Source organism: Penicillium soppii (genome assembly GCF_028829465.1).
Source record: "Penicillium soppii strain IBT 18220 chromosome Unknown utg000007l, whole genome shotgun sequence".
Taxonomy (NCBI): Eukaryota; Fungi; Ascomycota; class Eurotiomycetes; order Eurotiales; family Aspergillaceae; genus Penicillium; species Penicillium soppii.
Genome location: NW_026643237.1, coordinates 2,039,994 through 2,063,387, shown reverse-complemented (window position 1 = coordinate 2,063,387; position 23,394 = coordinate 2,039,994). Strand labels below are relative to the sequence as shown.

Sequence of the window (23,394 nt, the reverse complement as noted above, 5' to 3'; positions counted from 1 at the left end):
CGGCAGAATTGGACGGCTGTTTAAGTACTTCATTCGTTCATCCAGCGTCAGCGACTAGGAGAATCCGAAACTTTAGAGAAAAGTACTTGTGAGTATGGTACCCCTGATGAGTTCTTAGTCTTTTTTGTGTTCCTGGTGAATATGTATCCCCTAAATATATGCCGGTTTGTCGGAAGTGAAGCCAGCAGAAGCAAAGCCCCTGTAACTCGCGCTTTGTTCGCATATGAAATCCCCCGTGGCGTCTCATACAAGAACCTGTGCCTTCCCGGTTTGCAACTCCGCCTGCAACTCCGTAGGTGAGGGTGATTGGGCCCGGGGTATCTTACCTTCTTTTCCCCTCCCCGACAGGTCTACTGCCACTCACTCGTCTTTTTCTTTTTGCAAATCCCACACAAGTGCCCTGTCACACTTTGAACTATGGCGCTCCGTCGATCTCATCGATCGCGAGGGATACAAGATGATCCGCCAGAATCAGAAGCTAATATGACGACCAGGTCCACAAGACAAACCCGTGCCGCTGCATCTGTATCTGCCGCTGCTTCGGTCTCAGTTTCTAGATCTCCATTGAACTCTGGGCAATCAAAAAGATCTCTCCGTCTGACTGTCAAAATGCCCTCCAACAAATTGCGAGAGGCTACAGGTAGTGGTCGCGCCGCTGGACGGCGGTCCGTCAATGTTTTCCGGGAAGATCCCATTGTGTCGGGACCCCGCTCCAGTCGGAACCGAAAGAAGATTGTAGAAGTTGCAACAAGCGACGAAGATGAAATCGATGACCAGGAGGAGGACGAAGTCGACGATGAAGATGCTCCTGTTGATGATGACGAAGATGCTGATGCTGATGCTGATGCCGACGCTGACGCTGACGCTGATGGCGACATCGATATGGATGACACCCCGCCACAACCGGCTATCAGACGTGGTAAGGCCGCGCCAGTTCGCGCAAAGCCACCTAAGAGCGTTGAGGCCAAGGAGATGGAGATGGATGAGGATGAAGACGAAGAAGAGGATGAGGAGGAAGAACCCATTTCCGACACAGATGAGGATGCCGAAGGTGAGATTGAGGACCAGGATGAAAGCGCAATCCCCGACGTCAATGTCGATGATCTCGACGATCTCGACGAGGAGGATGAATTAGACGACGATTTGGATAGCGATGCTCTTGCTATGCAAAGCGGGAAAACGACCAAGCGCCAAAGAGGAAATCTTGGAAACGATTTCCTGCAACTTCCTATGGGTGAGAAATTACCCACAGCCAGAAATTCTGGGAGATTGGAGTTAACAAACAAATAGAGCCTCAAGTTAAGAAGCATTTGACCGCCGAAGAGCGACAGATGCGTCGCGCGGAAATGGCCCGTAGAAGGAAGAACCTTAGCGAGAAGCGAAACGAAGAGGAGAAGGTACACACAACCAAAAGCTTCTAATTTGCGGACTGAAGAACCCCCGCTGACTTTTAACACCAGATGGACACAATCAACCGACTTCTCAAGAAGCAGGCCCCTAAGCGACGGGGCCGAGCTGCGGCGAATGAGGCTGGCGACGGCACTCCTGGCCAAGAAGGCGTTGAGACCGAAAAGGCCGATCCCACAATGGTTCGCTGGATCAGTGGCTCTAATGGCTGCAAAGTTAGCGTACCAGAAGAATGGCTGGGAACGCCAGCTGGCCGCATGTTTGGCGCACCTGTCCCTGCCACGGGAAAGATGGTCGAAGAACTCTGATTCTACATGCGAACGGTACACTGGAATGGCGCTTTTGGGGGGTATTTACTAAGGGATTGGGAATGGACTAGAAGATTTTCATTTCAGAGGGACTGGGTTTCCTGCTTGTGCTGTGAATGGCGTTCAAAGCATGTGTTTGTGTCTCCTTTTCGGGTTCAAAGGTCAAGCAATACAACAACTATTTTGAGGGTTCCCAGATATTGTTCAATATGCCGCATGGCGATTATGGCTTCTATATTCGACTAATGGCCACAAAGCTTGGTTTTAGTACACAAGCCAACTGCCATTCTAAAATCACCTTGTAGTACTCTACCCGCAAGTACCAGATGGTGCCCATCCATCAATCCCATGTACAAGAGTTTCCGGTCTATTCACAAGACCTGACGAGTGGCACAGGCAGGGTTCTGCGCCGAGAGCGCCGGAGCCTCGGAGGTCGGGGGAGGCACGGCGTCTATTATAGCTCTTTGTGCCGAAGTTTCTGACAGCAAAAGCATACTTGATAGTATCCAGGCCCTTTTCCGTGTTCAAATTGCCGCTGCTAGAGCAACGTCATCGTCATTGAGTTGACGACTTGGGACCTTGCTCTGAGCTTGCCTGAGAAGAAGGTTCGGGGCCCTTCTGGGAAGCGGAGGGTTCAGACGGCGATGAAGACTTGCTTGCTTGGCTTTTCTCGTATTGGAGTTGTTGGAATGTCGGGTTGAAGGTGTAATAGCCTGTATATCGAAAAATTCAAGATTAGAGACCGGTACTTGACAAGGGCCATTGCCACGAGATAACTTACCTGAGAAAACACCCACGCCAATAGCGAAGAGAGCAGGAATGAAATTGCGACTCATTTTGGAGGAATTGAGGTAGACGGAGAGATTCAACGTTGAAGTTCGGAGGTGATGCGGGAGATCGGTTATCAGTTGGCTGATTAGCGTCCGTCGCGTGTGCTAAATTGCTTTTCGCTGGCACGCGTCCGATATCCAAAGTCCCTGCAATCAAGACAGTTATAATTCTGTACGAAGTTTTTACTTATTGGATCTCGTGATTTTCGACACGAGAAACATTTCGCGAACGAGTTTATCGCCCCGAGACCCCCCAATGACTCTTTAGAGACATGGGCGATCCCCGCCAAGGATGCAAATGGAATCATGGCGTCAACGAGGATATGTCCCCGATTCGGACGAGGAAGATGGCTTCGACTCGTTAGAGGCGAAGAAGATCAATTGCAATAATAGTCCTGAGCCTGGAAGTCTCGAGTATATCGATCTTCCGTCGTCTTCGTTGAAGGAAGGGTCGAGCAGTCAACCGAAGGGACAACGAGACCACAGGACCGAGAATGGCTCGATTACGCTCTCGGATACGGAGGATGCTCCTATTCGGACGCCCAACAGGATAACTCTAGAAGTCCAGATCCCAAGCAAGCCCAGAACTGAGCAGGGTCCTGCACAGAAGCGACAATCTTTTGAGAAGACCGTGAATGGGACTTATATACACTCGACGAATACTCAAAATGAAACAACGACCCCAGAGCAACGAAGAGGACGTAGGACTTATGGAACTCGATCGTCCGCTACGAAAATAAGGAACCGTCAGAGCAGCGAGCTTCCGAGCACCAATACCCCGGCCAAGACTACGGACAGCATATATGACATTCCGTTGTCATCGCAAGAGCAGGAAAGTCCTCGACCAAAACCTTCAAGTCACAAGTCTATACCGAAAACCCCAATGGTTAAGCTGCAATCAGAATCGCAAGTTATACCAGAGCCACAGACCCCATTGATTGGGACACAAGGTGAAGGGTCAAACACGCGGAACTCCTCGCCGGACGAGTTGATGTTGATTCCCGAAAGGACTCGACAGAAATCACATGTCGTGAAATATGTTCAGCCAGTAGATGAGCCGCCTCTACCTCCGCCACCCCAGGTAATCTCGGATGATGACTCTCCATTATCTTCCGCACCGTCGTCAATTGGGTCTCCACCATTCAACGAAGACCGGGTGAACCATGCCAATGGCGACAAAGAGACAGAGCCAGGATTCCCTGGAGATGGACAGGTAGCCTCACGCGAAGGAATACTGTCCCAACTAAATGCAAATGCAAAAGACGTATTACCTGATATTGACATCCCCGAAGAAGTATTGCGGGAACTGCCTCAAGGAGCACAGAGGAGATTTCGAAAACGCACAACAATTCAATTACAACCATACGCTCTGGACCTAGTCCAATGGCAAGAGAATCAGAAAAGAATGGGCCTGCCCATTCATCGACGAGGCCACCGAGGGGCCGAAGAAAGCCAAGAACAGGATTCATATGAACCTGCCTTACGTTCATCGAGCCCTCCGGCGGAAGAATATCTTCCACCGGTCAGGCACGATCGCCCTAGACATGACCGTGAACGAGATGGCCACGAACACGCTCCACCAGGGCAGGCTCGCGTGGTGAAGCGACGAAAAACATCGCACGCAACACCCAAGGGAAGTCGACAATTGCACAGACAGATCAAACCCCGTGGGATCAGAGATGATTATTCAGCTGCTGGAAACCAGAATGGACTCTCCATATTCGATTTGACATCAAGTCCTCCACACACGGGTCGTTTGTCCTCAACGTCAAGAACCCCACGCGCCTCGGAAGGAGGATTTCGATTTCCCCGTGGCTGGTCGCCGCCGGGAGGAGTCGCAGAATCTGAAACCCGGGAAACGGAAGAAGCAGAGAGCGAATCAATGGGCATTGCCGCAGATTATGATGATGATGATGGTGGTATACAGTCAATTCCGTCGGACAGTGAGCAGAGTGATGAGCAAGAAGACGATTCAGATGCCGAAGCACGTGAAATTCGACGAGCGCAGCGCCAAATTCGCGGAGTGCTCCCGGCATCACATATGCGAATCGAACAGAAGAAGCTTGCAGACCAACAAAAACTTGTTCAACGGGAGAAAGATCGACAAGCTGCGCTGCACCGTCCGGATGGAAAAGGAGTTGCGCGGAAGCTCGTCCGAAGAGGTGATCGCTCAACACAACCAGCAACACAGCAGTCAAGAGGCTTGTTTGACCTTGGGGATTCAGATGATGACGATGACGACGACGGCAATGACAATGCCAGCAATGCCCCTGTCTCAAGTAATACCAACCGAGGGGTAACTAGCCGCTTTGACTCGCAAGATCCCTTTGCGACTGATGGTGATATCCTCGAAGACAATCGAATCGACTACATGTTTGCGCCGGTTGTGCGCAAGGCCACTGGTCCTCGACACAAGACAAATATTCTAAAGAGACCAAAATCAAAAGGCAGTGCATCTACTGGGGAAAGACATGCCAAGAGGCCTCGACAGACCCGCATGACTGATGCTTCGTATGGAGGACGGAGAACGAAGAAATCCTCAACTGTCCAACGTCCAAGGATAGGCATCTTAGATGCGCCAGATGTCTCTACAAAGTCTCAGAATGAGCAACCGCGCTTCCTCAGGATTGCTGCAAGACAAGCTCACTCGCGCCGAGATGCTGGCAGGAGAAGCCCTACTCAGAAGTTTTTGAAACTTGCGTCTAGGGGCGACACAGAGGATGCAAATGAGTCTTTGCGGGATTGGAGACGGGGCGTGATTCGGCAGACTAAAGTAAGTCCACCTCGGCCTAGAGCTCGCCGTCACCAGCCTACGAAGACTCAATCACTTTCTGGTTCTCGAGCTCCGCCAGCTCCACGGGTTGCGTCAAATTCAAGACATCCGCAGATATACAGCCAGGCATTCCAGGAACAAGCCGATCTCTTCGTGCCAGATGCTCCTACGCCGGAACCAGAAGAATACCCGTCTCATTCTGGTGCTGTGCCGCTCGCGGAGCCAGTTCCAGTGACATTGCGGGTGCCCTCGATCCAAACCCCACAAGCCGAACCCTCTCGTCGACAACCAGAGAAGCAAGGCCACACATGGGTCGTTCCTAGAAATCGTGCAATAACATCATTCACGAGGAACGCCCTTCGGCCTGCTGAAGCTAGCGCTGCAGCGCCAATAAGAGGCCAGAAGGCAACTCCAGCCATTTTCAAAAATTCCTTGTCTACGATCAACCGCCACTATCGCAACCAACGCACATCCCAGAACCCCAGGCCTAGTTTGACTCTAGATCGTTATCTCTCCGACAATAGGTCGACTAGTACTGAAGCCAATCCCTCGCTTAAACAACCCACGCCCAATGCTGCAGCCCGACCAGACAACCGAGCATCAAATCAAAATCATCCCCAGCCCCGACGGCGGTTGAAGAAACGTACTCCAAACCGAATCAACCTTAATACCGAGCAGTACCAGCAAAATCCAGATCCTGCCGCGATAATCTCTGATGACTCGGAGGCCCCTGCCATAAAACATGTCGCAAAAGCACGCCCTTCATCTTTTACTGTCGGCGGCCTATTCAACTTCCAACGTTTCTACCCAGTCGAATTTGGCGTAACCTCCTTGCATGACAATACTTTTTTTCACGAGTCCACGTTCATAGGAAGCGGAGAGTTCTCTCGTTCATTGCATGTTGCAAAACGTAACTTGGACCGGCAAGGTAATTCATTCTCTATCCAGGTTGAGGATGAAACTTTCAGCTGGGGAAGCTGGAACGATACAGTGTCCTCTGAGATGGGCCAAGTCTTCGATGTAATCGTCGATAACGTTGAACGAAGTGCTACTACCTCCCCGGAGATGGGCATTACGCCTACTCTAGGAGTTGCATCTAATTTATACAGGCTGTTGATAAAGTACATCACAGAAAGCCTGGTATTCATTGACCCGGTTGACCGCACAGGTTTCGTCACCCGTGCCGCCGGACTAGTCTCTCAGGTGAGAGATCCTCTGACTGCATTCCTGAGCAGTGATGAATACAACAAGACCGGGCTAGTCAAAATTGCATGCTTTGATATGGTGCTATCAAACCAAATTCGTCAAGTGGCTTCTCATCCGCTTGTCAGCCCTGTTCTTGCCTCCGAAGCATTGGACCTCGTCAAAATATCTGCCAAAGATGTCGCAGGGCTGCTTGCATCTAAAGCTAGCTCTTCGGAGTTCAAAGCGCTATACAAAGACAATAGCGAACTTGAACGCCGCGAGTCAGGAATTCGAGATGATCATCCATCAGTGGAGGCTTATGTCGTTATCACGCATATTTTGCATAACTCGGATCATTACAAGGGTTACTTTGAAGAACTTCAATTCGAGACTTGCAACAGTGCTATTGTCCAAAATGAGAGAGATGTTAGCAGTCTGGAAGCTGGATGGCGTGGACTCTTCACAGTCTTGCCTTTGAATGAAGTAGATCAACTTGGGATAGCACGCCCTGGTTATCGTTTCAAAGCTGTCAATGACAACTGGAGACTGGCGAAACGGCTTCTAGCTGCTGCCCTGGATCACTTTGATGCCAATTCTATGACGCAGCCCATTTCATATAACAACTACTGCCGGGTTCTGTTCCAACGGTGTCATCGCCTCATTAATTCTTGGGGATGGCGAGAATGCAAACCTGTCTTGGACGCACTGTTCGATTTCTTCGCCAAAAATACCCTGCACAACTTGAAACTAGAAGAAGCTAGCGGCTCACCAGCATTTCTCGACGAACTTGATGGTAATCCTTCTCTGGATGCTCGTCCGGGGGAACCGTGCTTCCATACTTTCCTCAAGATTGTAGCAAGTGGTCTTCGATTCCTCACGAAAAGGTACGACAAGAAGAAGATTCGAAATTTCGCCTGGCGCCTTTTGCCAAACCATGGTCGTGTGTATCCCAAAGAGCAGCAATTAAGACGGGAGGACCTTGAAGCTCTGCGAAATCACCACGACCTGCTTAGCACCTTGTACTGGGCCGTTCCTGATGGTTGCCGTCCTCGACTCGAGACAATACGAAATCTAGTCCATCCTGCCACTTCGCACCGTGAAGCATGCAGCATCAGCCTACGCTCCTGGTCGAGGCTTGTCCGGTTCAAACTTTCCACAGACGAAGATGTTTCGGGACTAGATCCCTTTGGAGACTGGTATGGCTTCTTTGTAACGGAGCTGCATCAACAACATTCATACGCTCGCAAAGAAATCGAGTCTCAAAATACAGGCGACAACCGAGTCTCCCAGCAACTTGTTGAACGCACGATCTCCCAGAACCAGAGGCAGATCGAGGAGTTGTTGAGCTCTGCGCTTGCTGGGCTGCGGACTGCCGTGCAAGTCGCTCCCAAATTGGAACATTCGTATAGATTAGTTGCGAAGACTCCTTTCGAGTCAATCATTTCACTCTTCAACCCCAAGCTTCCGCGTGTCAATTCTGTTGTATCTGAGGCACTGCAGGTGGTGATCGTCTACACGCAGAAAGATGTCACAGCTACATCAGCAGAAGTCCCTGTGGCGGTGACCGCCGATGAAGACAGCCAGGAGTTCGGTGACTGGGATGCCATTGAGGCGGTTTGGGACGCGCAAACTCCACCCAGTGAAGGTGTCCAACATATCGCGAACGTTCTTCATCCGATTGTTTCCCGCCTTGTGTCGAATTGCTTCGGTGAGGACCATTGCCCAGCAGATGCAATGCTTCTCATCGTGTTGGAATGCTGGACTTCGGTCGCCTGTGTTCTCGTACGCCATGGACTTCGGAGTTGGGATAATTACTTGAGTGAATACGGCGATGATTCATGGACGCGTCTTCGAAGGACTGTTCAAACACGGAAGTTCGCTCCACTCTTCGTCGCCTTATGTCTTGAAAAAGATGCGTGCATTCTTTCTGACTGTCGGGTCGAGGTTATCAGCTTGTGGATGTCATCGCTGGTTGAGCGCTCTTCGATGCTGAAGTTTCAACATCGTCTTTCTGATGCTCTTATGAACGCAAGTTCCCAGGATCCCTTGCTTCACAATCTTCCTTTCTTCAAGGATAAGAAGACTGGCCGGTATACGATCACTTTAGAGGAAATCAATTCTCGGCGAATATCTCTTCTCTCCAGTCTATTCTCCAATATGCGCCAACAATTACAGGACATGGAGCTTTCAAGCAATCCAAAATTCTCCGCGACAAAGCAAGAGTACTCTGAGATAGTTCAGCGGGTGATGACTTCCATGAAAGACAACTACCAAGAGCTCGGGAATGGAACGGCACAAGCTGTTCAAGGAACCTACGTCAAATTCGTGCATAACGTTATTGGTTTCCTTCAGCAACATACCAGCGACATGAAACCCATCGACCCATTCTTTACAGATCCCGCTTCATTCCCCTTACCATCTCATGACCCACGCTACATTGTTGCGAAACTGAAACGATATGAACCCAAGCTGTTCTCCAGCAAAGAAATTTTGACCCTTAACGGGTTCATCCAGAGCCTCTCCGAGCGTGCCGCAATTGACTGTCAACAGACTTACCTGGTTGACCAGCTCCACACCTCGATGAAAGATACTTATGAGGCTGGAAACCCCGAAAAGCCCACTCTTCGCACCGTTCTGTTGCAGTGTGTATTCCCAGCTTATCTCGAAGCAGCACTTGAGAATCGCGCCGCCTGGATTCTCGCTCATCCCATCATCCAGACCATCACGCTGGAATTCCAGAACTTGCTTCGCAGCATAGACACTTTCGATCCAGCTTGCGTGTCGTCTGTCATTGAGATGATCGACATTGTATGTCGGGCGTCCTGTCAAGCACTGAGCATCGTCACATCTCGTCGTCACCGTCTACAGAGTCCTGCGACTTTGTCTATGATCGGTGCCTTTGTCGAGATGGTATCCTCCGTTCTGCCTATAGTCGACTACATTGACCGCGTTACTGACACATGCGAGGGTCTTTTCGTGCACATCAAGTGGATCCACAGCTTCATCAAGGCTGCGACTGAATGTCTGCAGTCTGCGGACCTAGATGCGGACTCGCTCTCGGTCAGTGTCTACGTCACATTCCCCGGTCAGCCGGCCTCGGCAGATAGCAGGAAAATTCAGCTCTTTGACACAGCCCACCACCTCGCCTCGACAGATCTCCAAGCATATCTCAGCAAATGGTCATATCACCAAGACAAGTATTACTTTACGCGTCCTGGTCACGAGTCGCAGGAAATCACTATCGAGCCTCGAATTGCCGTTGTCATGGCTAGCCAAAATGAAGCAAGGAAAGCATACGAAGAAGCAGCGAGAGGATTTAATAGTCGTGTAGTGAGTTTGGAGTTGTTCTGAGGTTATTGTTTGTTAAAGATAGACGGTGTTGGGGCAGAAAGATAACGCGTTATGAGTATCTAGAGAAGTCAAGTAATAATATCTTGTATTTACAATGCCACTGTACTAGTATCCAAAGAAAAAAGAAAAGCAATATAAAGTGATACTCGAAAGTTCCATATGGAAAGTAAGAAGCAAAAACAGAAACAGTGGGTTTCGAGGCTTATGGTGCCTTGAGTTGCTATGTTCTCCTGAGGTGATATATAGTTGCTGTAAGTCCAGCACTTGAGACTGCGAGTGGGCTATACCTAAGCCTGAGGATATACACCTTCCTGTGTATGTTGAAGTGTATGTAATCCTATGGCATTAAGGGAGCGTGCATATAACTTGCCTCAAAGGGTACCCCTTCTGAGAATCCTCTGCCTAGCCGAGTGGTTACGGTCACTGGGGCACTGCTCGCAGTGCTTTCCCATGGTAGGTGTGCTCATCTGGTTGGCCCCAAGGTTCGAAGCTCTTAAAAGAGGGTTCATTTTTTGCGTTTCTTTCTATTTTCTTTCTTCCATTACAGAAAGCTTTTGAAAGTGCTCACTTTTTGAATTGCTTTTTATATCTCAGGACTATGTTCTAAGAAATTTTATGACCCACTCTAGCTAGTCTAATGTCTTGGATATGTGGGTCGCGGCTCTAAGCAATGATCTGATGTGGAGGTGGAGGCAAAACTCCTGCTTTCCTTTCTTCTTTTTACTCCCATTTTTTTTATATACAAAGAATCTTGAATATTTGTGGTTGTTGAGCTTGTCATCATAGAGAAGGGGGGAAGAGGGGAGTATTGGAGGCTTCTTGCGAGGATTGCAGAAAATTGCACCGAGTTGCTGTGTTTTGGCAGGTGAAGTGGTTGTTTGAGGTAGGAACTATATTTGCCTAATCGGGAAGGTGGTGGCCCCATAACAACACGTGACTTATGTTAATGCCTGTAGATCATGGCAACAGATCCGTAGGGCTGAGATCATACTTGAATACTTTGGAAAAAGCACGTTGCTGAATTATGAGTGACAACTATATACTATTTAGTAATGGTCTAAGTTACCTTGTTCTATGGAATTATTGATCCAATAATTTGCATATGTGATATGTAGTAGTTCTTCATTGAGTCCAGACTTCACATATTACACCTGTACTATGAAGTTGATTACTCTTCGTAACACTTTGTGCTATTTTCGATATCTTAAAAACACCTGTATTACGAAGGTCTGTAGCGGTCATAGTTCAAATGCATTTGAACTAGTTTTGATGCCTGAAGATGCCCTAATCTAGACCTCTCTATACCCTATTGTTACATATTTTTTTAATTCCCTTTTAAAACCCCTACCTAGAGATTCGATCTTCAGGAGCAAGTCTATAAGCTTTCATTCCGCTATAGCAAGGAGTACTAACTAGTGGAAAAGGCATAGAATTGTACGGTGGGAATAGCTTTAATCTTTAAACTTAGCTTGGTAATGTACTTTGCTTACAGGGCATCCGTTATCGTAATTTATGTCTTTCAATTTCTGATCATAAAAATCGCATTTGACCCCTGACCACTCTGCACCTTCGCACACCTGGGTGAACATTCAATAACTCAGAGCTCACTCTACTCACTGATCGATCCAACATAGACATTGAAGTTATAATGAGTGCAGCTGTCTCGAACATCCAAACCACCCTGGCCACTCAAAATAGTCTTTCCATCACGAGTCACCGTGAATGACTGTGCACCAACACCCATGCTCACATTCGATGTTACAATTCCCGCAGGAACAGTGATTTTAACGGGTGCATTGTTGCCACTATGCACTGTCAAGGTGGCCGGACTCGTCAACATGGTTGCGACAAAGATGCTGTCGCTGAGCATGCTTATACCGTTTGGCGCTCCAAGAGAATCGCCTGTGCACACTACTCCCTTGGGGGTAGGGCGATACCAGTATACGAGTTTATCCTCTTCGACGGTGGGTGTCTTTGCGCCCGATTTGTAGGCCGCTATGTAAGGCTTGTACAACTCACGCCAAGCGTCATGGGGCATGTCTTTTGCCCACTGAGAGGATCCGTCGTCGCTGTGGTGTGCGGAGTATGGGCCGATATAGTGTGATTCGCCATAGTCTTTGTGGTTTGGGTTAGTCTTGGTATTTCCGCGAGAAGGATCCTGGGACAAAAGAAATATCAAGTGAGCTTACCGTTCCATGAAATTATCTCAACTAGGTCTGGTTGAAGAGAAAGCATTTGCTCCCAGCGCAATGTTGGCAAGTTTTCGCAAATGAACACCCAATTTTTGGAATTGAAGTGGGTAGCAAACCAAGGCGAAACAGCTGCGTTGGAGTTAGCTTTGGGTGACTTTCCGAGTACTGCATCGGTTTCTCACGAGCCATGTATGTTTTCCCAGCCAGGAAATGGAAAAATCTATCATCCCACACAGTTGTCATCGGCCCGGGGATAATGCTATTGCCTCCATCTGTAGGCCAAGCCAACCAAGAAAATGCACCATTGGCACTCTTAGCAGCAACCGTCGAGGCTTCAGCTGGATCTTGGAGATTTGGTAGGGGATAAATCGGGTGCGACGTGCCCTGCTTCACTGGATCCCAGTTGAAAGAGTCTCCAACAAACGTACTTACCACCGCGCCACCTCTATACTGCATCTGTGCAGGGTGGCCTGCGTACTGCTGCATGTACGCAGTGATCTTTGCGGTGTCCCCGTTGTTCCAATAGGCAAAGTCGAAGGAGATGAAAACTTTGAAGCCGACTTGCTCGGCGGCTTCGTAGGCTAAAGCCAGTTGGGTTGGCGTGTAGCTGTCTATGCTGGCGCAATTTAGGGCGAATGCATCAATGCCAATGGATTGTGCAGCGATCATGTCCTCTTTCCAATCTGCCAGCTGGTAGTTCTCCACAATGCCGACCTACAGAGATATCCAAGGTGAATATACACAATGAAAACTTCAAACCACCCGGGGAATAGTTGACTTACCATAAAATGAGCGAACACATATTTGTCCGTTGATCGACTAGCAAGCCCTAGCCCGGAACTCGGGGCACCAAGAGCTGGAAAAATGTAAGCCAAAGTGGCTGCAAGGCCTAAAAGAGTTTTCCAAATCATATTGATAGAAGTTGTCCAAAACATCTGCTTTGAGTATATAATTGTATCACTCGGGGATTGGAATCATCCTATATATATACAATCGTTCACATCTACTGACATCATCTTTCCCACACTGCCCAATTCTGCAAGTGAATAGAATTGCATACACCCCTCACCATGACTAAACCGGGGGATAAACAGCTTGGCCCTTTGAGCAGAGTTCATCACCATTGCAACCACCCTTCGTGGGGAAGTGTGCGTTTCAAGCCACGTGAGATAATGTCAATCTCTATGTAAATGCACCACACCCAAGGGGACCCCTTCCACCGTGTAGATCCCTAACAAAATTAAGTACCGCTAAGCACTACCTTATGCGACACAATCTATGAAGGGACATCAGGACCAACCGGAATTTCTCGCCCGGGCAAAGGGATACCTATCACACATGTGCGCCACCTCCCCACACCCAATAGTAATCCATTAACCCATGCAACCCAGCTGTCTACCCTCAGACCAGGTAGCATCAGCGAATTGCACGTTCCTGAATTTCCACTCGTGCTTCTCTTCCATGTGCCCTCTTTCCAACCTGTTCATTGATATATCCAGTTTCGAACGGGAATACAATGAGTGTTCCGAATGCTACAGTAGTGCTGTCTGAGATGGAGACCTCAGCACGAGGCTCCATTCAAGATTCTCATAGCAGGTGATCATCGAAACACCTCCGCTGCTACATCGAGGCCAAGTAACTACTGTTTAATGAATGTGATGAGAAGAAAACGATTCGGGCAATATTTGTTTCGTCGCCTTAATGGTAACCAAAAAGCTGCAACATCAAAAGATCGCTCAACTCCAAAATCGGCTAAATTTGTCAATACTCCATATTCATGCAGATATATGTAGCACTTACTACGTATTTGGATGCATATTGGGAGCAGATCGTGGGGTAGTGCTTGCGAATATATGCAAGGTTTTTCCTTAATGTTGTTGTTTTATACCCATCACCTAAGATTGAGCACAATTTTTATACATGTGCCGGGACACATCCATATTAATTGTCGTTGCATTTATTTCTTGAAAATAATTCTATTTATGGTACTTGAAAGATAGTTAGAAAGACAGTCAGAAAAGCAGGTAGAAATAAAAATTTATTTGTTTCCTTGGTTGATATAATGGACGGATCAAGCCTCTTTTGTCGGTCTTTCGTTCGAGGGTTGATTAGCAAAGTCCATGTGCCTACCAACACAATGTAATTCGCGGCAAAGACCGCAGGATAGACTACCTAGGTATATAGTGATATCGGAAGCTCTGACAAAAGATTTTCCATCGCTGATCAAGCATAAGGTTCTTTCTTTACATGTACGCCAAATGTATCAAGTTTCATGTAAAGTTTTTGTAATGAGTTCACTGGACACATCTTCCATCTCTTTCCATCTTCTCTTTATCCAATTTTGTCCGTTCCATTTCTCGTTGAAGCAGACCAAAAGAAGATCAAGACCCGGGGGCTTTAACAGTTGAGGTGTCGTAGAGAAAAGGTAGGCCACACACCGCCTCTTTGATTCTTTATTGCTTATTTGCTTCTTTGTCAGTCTCGAATCAAACAACCCCTGATTGCCATAATTTTAAGGCATTTATGCTATATAAGTACAGGATCAAACTTGTTTACACCTATAAACCTATGTTATTATTCAAATCGTCATATAGGGTCGCATTTCGGTTGTAATTTTATTGGAGTTATAGTAGTCGAAATCCTACCAAGAGGACTGTATGCAATTTTCGCCACGGTAGCTGGATAGGTGTGTGTCTCACTCGTATGTCCAGTCCCGGCCGAACGGGCTCTTAGTGCTGCTATCCTTTTGTTACTCTCTAACTAACCGGTACAGAAAGTTCTTCCATCGGAGGTAATAACACCGACTGAGAATTGATTAGCGGAGAAAAACGCAATCGTTCGTAGTCTGCCACATTGACCGTCAACTATAAATGCTTGCGTGTTTATTTTAGCGGAGAGAACTCTAAAAGTAAGTTAATCAGTGAACCAGGAGACTCGTGCAGCAGCGAAAAGCAAGCTTAAAGACAATATACTAACTGTCACACCATAGTGACCAATTAAAGAAAGTTACGGATGCTTGTGTATAATTCGTCAGGCAGCTTCACACTTTACTCTCACTCTTGAATATAAGTATATGCTTGTACAGACCAGCCGTGAACAGATGCATGTATCTATCTAAGCGATTCATATTTCCCAAACGTACGGTATCGGCAGATAACTGCTTTATTATGCTTATTTGTAGACAATCTTTAGGCAATGAATAGAGATACATCCGGACGTAGTTCGATTAATTTGCATGTACTTTACGGGGACCGGCATACGCATGAAACAAAGAACACTAATGCAGATATAGGCAATTATAAACCCAACCTGAGGATGATATCTTGCCAAGAATACGGCCAATAGAACTTGTTCCCGAGAGACATTATAAATACTGGCTGTGTGTAAAGGAATCGAACTAACATTAAGCTTCACTCCCAATCATTTCTTCAACCCAATGTCCGATATCATGGCACTTGTTCTCCTACTCTTTCGAACCATAAGTCATTTACTAAGATACCTCAATGGAACCATACTGGACATACTCTAACAAGGTCCCATCCCACAAAATGTAGCATATTTTGTGGATAAAAACCGACAACATGCCAATAAAAACGACGTGACAGTAGCCGAAGGGCACTCAGCCGGTGCTACGACACTAAAACAGGTGAGTCCCTCCAAAATATGGCAGATTGTTCTAGCAATTGGTAGATTTGAATAACTGACTTGCAAAGAACTTGGATGAATGCTACACACTCGGAACCGGGGTCATCTCCCTACTCGCATTCAGCTTTGAAAACTTCAAAAGACCGAAAGAGCAAGTCGAGACACTGACGCGGCTATTAGAATGCTTGCTTCTTTAAACCCACGGACCGAACACATCTGTGGAGAAACATGATGTCAAAATACGGGTCGTGGGCCAATTGGAATTGCTGGACAAACATTTTCCCAGTGCTATTGCGAGGATTATGGATACAACAAAGCATCACAAAGGCAAGGTTCTGAATATTTGCATTGCTTGTACTGCCAGGGATGAGTTTTTACTGCTATCGGAGAGACTATCACCGGGTGTGGCTTTCCTTCTGAAATCACGGGAAGCTCGGTTACGGAGATACCTGCGGACTTGATGATACGTACCTCGGGAGTTTGCCCTTTGAGTGACTTGATGCTTTGGCAGTGTCACCAGGGTACTCCGATAGAGGATGTTGACAGGATATGGCCGGATTTTGGGAGATGGGAGATGGGAGATGGGGGTGATCATATTGAGATGGCAACGCTGAAAGATGAGTTTGACTCGTCTTTGAGTATAAGCATGTATGAACGTTCTTCTTGTCAATAAATGTTGTTTTTGGTGATAATTCCATGTTTCTTGTAATCGTTGGGCTCTTACAACATTGTTCACAAAGGGCTGCAGTATTGGCGGAAAGTCTCGAGAGTCGAGGCACCGTGCAAGATATTTTGCAGTAAAGTCGGATAGTCCCATCCACATCCAGAAGCTGCTATAGCACTCAAGCTAGCCTGATCTTCACGGCCTGGTCGACCAGGACCAGTCATATTCTAGGGTTTGAAGTTAGCACACAAACCAGATTCAAGACACCTAGAGTACTCACGGGCTTCATGTTGATGTCAAAAATAGCAAATCCTGACTGAGGCTGGAAGCGCCGGACGTCAATGCGGATAGGTGCCGTAGCCTTGATCAGACTGGCTACTCCTTCGCATTGACGCATTGCCTGGCCATACGTCGAATCGCACATTTCATCCTTGGTCACAACACGCGAATTGGTAGTCACAGCGACTTTTCCATTGTATGGCGCAATGCCCTGGTCGTGATTGAACCTAGTCACGGGTGGCATGCTCCAATATTCCGCTCGGTTGGGAGACGGAGGCATCACCGTGATAGTGGCCTCTTCGCCAGCTAGGAACTCTTCAAGCAACACGACGGGAGATTCATTGAAGAGAGACTCGATATGAGATTTCAATTCAGTCGCACTGGGACACACTTTGACACCGTGGCTCCCGCGTCCACGAACGGGTTTCCCGACAATGGGATAGGCGAGAATCGACTGGACCAGGGCATCCACATCATCTCCTACCTTTACTTCCCATGCTTGTGGCAGGGTAAAGCCTCCTAAAGCACGCAGCTGATTGTTGAGATACATCTTGTCATCGAACTTTTCAACCAAACCTGGTGGTTGGCCTACCACTCGCAGTGTTGGGGCATAGGAATCCAGACATGATGCTGTTTGCAGAGGATGCGAGGCAAATACAATAGTGTTCGCCCATATATGTGTAGCACCTTGAATTATAGCGGAATGTATTCCTTCTTCTGAATCTGGGAAGCACCAGCCCTCATGTTGGGCAATAGAAGGGGAGGCCTGTCGTGTGATAACCTCGATTCCCTTGGCGCGCAATGTATATGCGATATCTGCGCCTGAGTCCTGATAACCTGTAGAAATCAATCAGTACTGGAGTTTATCCTCTGGGAAGATTTGTGGCTTACCACCTGGCTTGCGCGGCTTGCGCACTCCGTTGATTACTGGAGGCTCAATTGCTTGGAATAGCACTGCAACGGTAGGCTTGCTGGAAATGCTATTCCATCTTGCTCCTTTGATACCTTGCATGGAGCTCCTCAATGATGTCTTAAGCATGGCAGGAGAATTGTAGATGTAGATTCATCATGTTGGAGAGTGGTCATTTGGCGATCCCCCACTCTCGGGTGGCTCCTTTACTCGGAGTTGGACCGATCCGTGAGGGCTTTGGGAAAGGAATCTCACAATATAACGAGCAAAGTGGACATAGATAACTTCGTCATCTGTGTCAAGATTAATAAGCATAAAATACTACTCAGGTAGTTCAGGAAGCTATTTGTCAGGTCAAGGAGGATCTACCTATGTTCTCAAATCAAGCGCTTCAAAAAACCCCTCGAATTATTGATCAACGACAGTACATTTGACCCATCTATGGAGCAAAATCAACGGAAGTTGGATTTACACTGAAAATGAATTTATCATCTCGTTGTGTCGGCTTGTCAAACAATTTTAAAGAAGGATGGATCGTTCACCTGGGCAGTGCGTTGATTGTTGTCGGGTTCTGTCTCTAAATATTATTTATATACTGTAGATTTAAGCAAGGTCTTCATATTTCGGTATCTTTTTCCATTTGGACAGGCTCATTCTCAATAGTCAACTTGAACTTTCCTTAGAGCCCTCGATAGGCGAAAGTATGTTGAGTGTCTGCAAGCCTAACAAGCTCTTTTGTTTAGGGCTTCCGGAAAGTGGAGAGAACAACAGCATGCCATTCATACAAAGCAAAGAATCCCCCGAGGGTGCGAATTTGCTAAACGAGACCGTCGCTGAATCTGACACCAGAAAAGACAGATTCTATTCCTGCATCCTTTGAGAAAGAAGAGGGAAATAAAATGAGCGCTTCAATGACAGAAATGTAACCAAGGACTATGAACAGCCAGCATTTCATTATACAAAAGAATCCAAAGCGAACAGGATTCATTAACTCGAAAACCAGCTAGCGCCACATTTCTATTCCTTTCCGACGCACTCCTACCAATTCGCCACAAAACCAAAAGCAGGAAAAAAAACCAAAAAGAGCGAGAGAGACAGAGCAGGTAACCACCATCCCTCAGCCACAGCCCGGTGGCATATGCCCGAGAACGCCAGACACAGAGAGGAGAAAGGAAAGCCCTAGAAACCCAGCAATGCTATGCAGACAAGAAAGCGATCAAAGCAAGAGCCACGCCTCAATCGTCATCCCTCTCCAACCCATCAATCATAGCCTGACTAGGTTTCCTCCCAGCCCCATAAACCATCTCCATTAGCTTAGCCTTCTGCCTCTCCCTCACAGACCGAAGATAATCATACGTCCCCTCCAGCCCACGAATCTGCCCATCAATAACAGCCTCCACAGGCCCCAACATGCGCCCCGCAGCCGAATTCCCATTCCCACTCCCGCCATCAACAGACCCTACAAAACTGACAGAGTCATTCCGCCGCACAAGCGGACTAACAAGTTTTCGCCGCAGCGTCTCCAGGTTCACTTTCAGCGTCAGAAGCCGGCCGCGGTGATCGACGAGAAGATGTTTATTGGCGACTGTGCGCGAGCGCACGTTCGCGAGCAACTTCTTGTTCTTTTCGTATTTGCGCACGGCGAGAGCATCAGGCCCCAGAACGCGCGTCCACAGCGATGAGAGCATTTCGCCTTCGGCGCGTTCTTGGGCGTCTGACTCGCGTACCACGGTGCGCTGCAAGTTGAGGAATTGGCGGTCTATTGATTCGAATAGGGCGAAGAGCGCGGTTGAATGTGATAGTTCGCTGTTTATGGATTCTTCCAGGACGGAGAGGAACTCTGTGAAGGTGCGGGTGAGGGTTGAGCGGGTTCGCTGTGCGGATGTTGGGCCCAGGATGGCCATGACAAGGTGACCGAGGGGTGTTGTTGTTGAGGTGGCGGGGCCTTCGGCGACTGGGCGTTCCAGGGCGCCTAGGCGCGAAAGCATGTTGTGCATGTTGTCGAAGACAATTGTGGGGAGGGAGCTTGGGGGTTGCGCTGAGAGGGTTTCCAGTTCGCGCTTTGCCCAGTCCATTACTATTAGGATGGAGTCAATATCTGAGTCGACGTTTGCGAAGAAGCGGGTCAGCTCTAGAGAGAGAGATTTGAGGGAGTCGGAGAGTTCGTCGAGTTGGTGAACGATTATGGGGGCGCTGGTCATGTTTGTGCCGCGGACGGATTCGCTCAGATCCCAGACTGCGACGCCTGTTTCTTGTAGTGTGCCGATCTGCTGGACGCCGTTCTCCGAGTAGTAGATTAACGGCTCGAAGGAACGGGCGAATCCGGATAGTTTGACTAGATCGGGAATTGATTGGGGGAGGCCTGGGAGGACTAGGGCGCGCATGAAAGCGACTGAGATTAGGATGATGACCACGGATAACGTAGTGTTAGACTTTGAGCTGGTCATGCGCTCGAACTTTGAGCGCAAATATCCAAACATTGCGGCAATGGGTTCTCGGTGCTGGACTTCTGCACGCACGGCAAAGCGAATATCTTATCGCGACAACGTTAGTATACCACGCGCCTGGAACTGAATCTAGATCAGACAGGGCCTACAATTGCTCAATTTCTCGGGCCTAAAGCCTTCCTCGTCCTCTGGACTCTGGCGAGCGGTGCGATCTGTACTTGGACCTGGGTGTGGACTTGGGGATCGTCCAAGGAGGGGGGTATCTGCACCCGCCGGTAGAGGCACATTGGCCGCGACAGATATGTCACCCGGTGTAGCGCGATCACCTGTCCCTGTCGTGGGGCTCTCAAGCGCATCCTCATACTGTGGACTTGGCTCACGCGACTGGGATGGAGAGACGCTGAGCCCAATTGTGGGCTTGAGATGGTGGGGGTTACCTTTGCGCATAATATAAGGCTGATGGCGGTACCATCCACCTCTTTGGCCGTCTTCATTGAGAAAGCCAGGTGGGGACCAGCGATCGTCGACCAGTTCATCCTCGATCTCATCATCATCATTCTCCGAGTCGTCAGATCGGAAGCCAGAGTGCTGAGACGGTAATCCGAACATGGGAGATCTTTGTGTGTTGCTTTCGAAGTCTTCGAGCGACGCTTCCAGGGATGGATGGTCGTCGAAGACGTTGTCTAGGTCATCCAGCATTCCGGACGGCGTAGTGTGATAGTTGCACCTCAAAAGGAGAGGCACTGCGTGAATAGCGACTGAGCGCAGATTAAAGCCTGGGAATGGCGGTCACTTGCGGTCAACCCAACTTTGCAAACTAAAGCGATTAGTATATGCGCTTGCACAGTATCTCGTGCGCTAGCCGTTACAAAAGAAAAGAGTGCGATCAAATTCGTGCCAACAACGCGATAAAATATGATGCGATGCGATGCGACAAGGCAGGTCTTGGATTCTAGATGGTAACACAGGATATCTCCAGAAGAGGTGCATTCGATAGTTGAAGTTGGACAAGATGCGATCGTGCAAAGCGCTTGTTAATCAATAATTGGGATCAAAAAGGCTTAAACATATGTGGGCAGAAGTCGAGAATGGGAAGACGAAAAGAGCATCCCCCTCACTTGTATCCAACTCGAAGAGGTTGGGCCAATCAGCCTATCCTCGCAGGGGTCATGTGCTAAGACTCGAGGCCAACAGGGTGTGTACACATCAGATACCAGAAAGGTACTGCATAGGTACCACAAAAGTATCATTTTGTGGGTGGGTCTATTAGTGTTAGTGTCAAGGTTCCTTGTACCTTATGAGTACCTTGCCAGTTCCCTCTGTGCCTGACCGCCCATATTTGCCCAATTGATACATCATGCAGGACAAACAACCAATCATAACCCCAAGTTCCATGACAATCCGGAGGATGCGCAAGACACCAGGACAAATACGTTTGCACTTGGTCGTATCATGATAAAAATGGTTTAGTGATCTGCAATCATAGAGTACCTGCAGAAAAAAAAAGACAAGAAGAAACAAATTGAAGAGGAGATCAAATCTATTGTGGGTCATGGCGAAATTGTAATAAAAGTACATGCCCGGTCTTAATACCCGGGAATCAGCCCACGCCAGAACCAGTCCCAAACTTCTAGGGTAAACAGACAAAAACGGGGAATTAAAAAGACATCAGGTCGTTTATTTGCAAACCTCCTGGAGGTGACTGTGTGGTTGTTAGTATTTGTATATGGTTCAGGGGGTGTTCCGATAACTAACGTGATGAGGTCATTGCGCTCCTTGGTCTTCTTGAGACCACCGAAGGCCATCTTGGTACCGGGGATGAACTTCTTGGGGTTCTCGAGGTACTTGAACTATAGGCGCATAGTGGTAAGCAGATTGTGATTGAATAAAAGAAAGATGGCATTGATGTTTATTTCACTCACCAGAGTATCGTTGTTCCACTCAACACCGGCCTGCTTGTTGGCATCGGTGTAGGCGTAGCCCTCGGCGGAACCGGTCTTGCGGCCGAAGAGACCGTTCAGGTTGGGGCCGACCTTGTGGGGACCGCCAGCCTCGGTGGTGTGGCACTGAGCGCAACGGGTCTAGGAAGCAAATCTGTTAGCTTTTGTTTCATATTCGTGTGAAAAATAATTTGACTCACCTGGAAGAGCTTGGCACCCTTAGCGGCATCGCCTGAAAAAAGTTGAGGTTAGCCATTTTATCCAGGAACTCCATTGGCAAATATTTGCGCTCGTCCTCGCCCTCACCATCGCGCATGCGTTTGATGCTCCCGATACAAAAAGAAACATCGAAGATGTACATATTGAGAGCTTATGCATGCGGCGATGGAGGAAACGGGGGCAATGGTCGCAATTGGGAGAGATCGAGGTTGGAGCGTTGGTAGAGTATTGAGCGAGGTATATCACGGTGAAGGAAACATCTTTACTAGGTGTTCCATGGGGACAGGATGTATCGCGTCGCCGTCGCTGAATGGCCTCTTCACGGCTCCAACCACTTCCCCAAGCTCAATGCGAAAGAGAATGAATAGCTTACCAGGGGCGAAAGATTCTTCCTTCTTGGGAGGCATTGTGAGAGATTATGAAGTGATAAAGAAGAAGAAGAAGGAATTAATAAAACACTGTACAAGACAAAAAAAATCTGGGAAGGGAGAGGAAGAAAATCTGGTTATTTGTACTTGGCCCCGACAACCTCTCGTAATCCGTTGATCCACCAATCAGCGTGTAGATGATTCAGTTAGACGGGCGCAACCGGGAACTTCGGTGTGGCTCACGTTCGATACACTAGACGCGTTATATAGTTACTCCCCGGATATCTTTGTTGAAATTCTCTTTCACTTTGTGCATGGGGTTTGCCATGCGTACTGAACATATATTAGGGATTGTTGTGGAAAAGCGCCTCATGATCTCATGGCTCGTCATCAAAGGTACCCTTAACTATATCTCCCACGAGCTATCAAACCTGGAAGCCCATCAGAATATCCTTTGAGCCTCCCTAGATACCGAATCTTGGCTATGTGTTCATATCCCCTGTTTAACAATCCCTTTCCCCCTTTGGAGAACTGGAGCATTTCAACACTCCAACACTTCTCGGTCCACCATGGCTTCGAAATGGCTGGACTGTCATTCGCCCGACCTGGTCCACCGATGACCCGGTTTGTGGATCCTGAGGCAGAAACGGTCTATTCTCGAATGCTTCCCGGCGAAGGCAATTTAGCCTGTTACCGAGGTAGCAGATACATACGGACGGACATACGGCAATGGTATTCTGTAAGCTCGACAGTGATACGTAGCAGACATCATTGATGTCGAAGCCAGTGACGAGTTCACGAGTCATTCGATCATCCATGGATAAGCCTACAAGAAGAACACTGTAGTAAAAATAAAAAGCTCAAGCCTCGCAAATA

At 48.1% G+C, this 23,394-nt stretch overlaps 7 protein-coding genes across 7 annotated transcripts; 2 read left to right on the top strand and 5 right to left on the bottom strand.

Annotated features, from left to right (window-relative positions):
* Window positions 1-417: 417 nt before the first annotated feature.
* N7529_010035 (PAPA-1-like domain-containing protein) lies at window positions 418-1,715 on the top strand (the record flags this gene model as incomplete). The annotated part of the gene is made up of 3 exons (XM_057245562.1): window positions 418-1,234; window positions 1,291-1,397; window positions 1,461-1,715. The coding sequence occupies 3 exons, from the start codon at window positions 418-420 to the stop codon at window positions 1,713-1,715; spliced, it is 1,179 nt and encodes a 392-aa protein (XP_057093825.1).
* A 555-nt stretch (window positions 1,716-2,270) lies between these two features.
* On the bottom strand, window positions 2,271-2,551 carry N7529_010034 (uncharacterized protein; the record flags this gene model as incomplete). Its single annotated transcript, XM_057245561.1, has 2 exons — window positions 2,271-2,428; window positions 2,497-2,551. The coding sequence occupies 2 exons, from the start codon at window positions 2,549-2,551 to the stop codon at window positions 2,271-2,273; spliced, it is 213 nt and encodes a 70-aa protein (XP_057093824.1).
* A 286-nt stretch (window positions 2,552-2,837) lies between these two features.
* On the top strand, window positions 2,838-9,854 carry N7529_010033 (uncharacterized protein; the record flags this gene model as incomplete). Its single annotated transcript, XM_057245560.1, has 1 exon — window positions 2,838-9,854. The coding sequence occupies one exon, from the start codon at window positions 2,838-2,840 to the stop codon at window positions 9,852-9,854; it is 7,017 nt and encodes a 2,338-aa protein (XP_057093823.1).
* Window positions 9,855-11,463: 1,609 nt separating this feature from the next.
* On the bottom strand, window positions 11,464-12,957 carry N7529_010032 (glycoside hydrolase family 71 protein; the record flags this gene model as incomplete). The annotated part of the gene is made up of 4 exons (XM_057245559.1): window positions 11,464-11,969; window positions 12,044-12,175; window positions 12,229-12,760; window positions 12,829-12,957. The coding sequence occupies 4 exons, from the start codon at window positions 12,955-12,957 to the stop codon at window positions 11,464-11,466; spliced, it is 1,299 nt and encodes a 432-aa protein (XP_057093822.1).
* A 3,466-nt stretch (window positions 12,958-16,423) lies between these two features.
* N7529_010031 (ATP-grasp fold subdomain 1) lies at window positions 16,424-17,673 on the bottom strand (the record flags this gene model as incomplete). The annotated part of the gene is made up of 3 exons (XM_057245558.1): window positions 16,424-16,582; window positions 16,636-17,471; window positions 17,526-17,673. 3 exons carry the CDS (start codon window positions 17,671-17,673, stop codon window positions 16,424-16,426), a joined length of 1,143 nt encoding a protein of 380 aa, XP_057093821.1.
* A 1,106-nt stretch (window positions 17,674-18,779) lies between these two features.
* N7529_010030 (uncharacterized protein) lies at window positions 18,780-20,690 on the bottom strand (the record flags this gene model as incomplete). Its single annotated transcript, XM_057245557.1, has 2 exons — window positions 18,780-20,077; window positions 20,141-20,690. 2 exons carry the CDS (start codon window positions 20,688-20,690, stop codon window positions 18,780-18,782), a joined length of 1,848 nt encoding a protein of 615 aa, XP_057093820.1.
* A 978-nt stretch (window positions 20,691-21,668) lies between these two features.
* N7529_010029 (c-type cytochrome) lies at window positions 21,669-22,557 on the bottom strand (the record flags this gene model as incomplete). Its single annotated transcript, XM_057245556.1, has 5 exons — window positions 21,669-21,693; window positions 21,747-21,841; window positions 21,914-22,072; window positions 22,132-22,163; window positions 22,524-22,557. 5 exons carry the CDS (start codon window positions 22,555-22,557, stop codon window positions 21,669-21,671), a joined length of 345 nt encoding a protein of 114 aa, XP_057093819.1.
* Window positions 22,558-23,394: the final 837 nt, after the last annotated feature.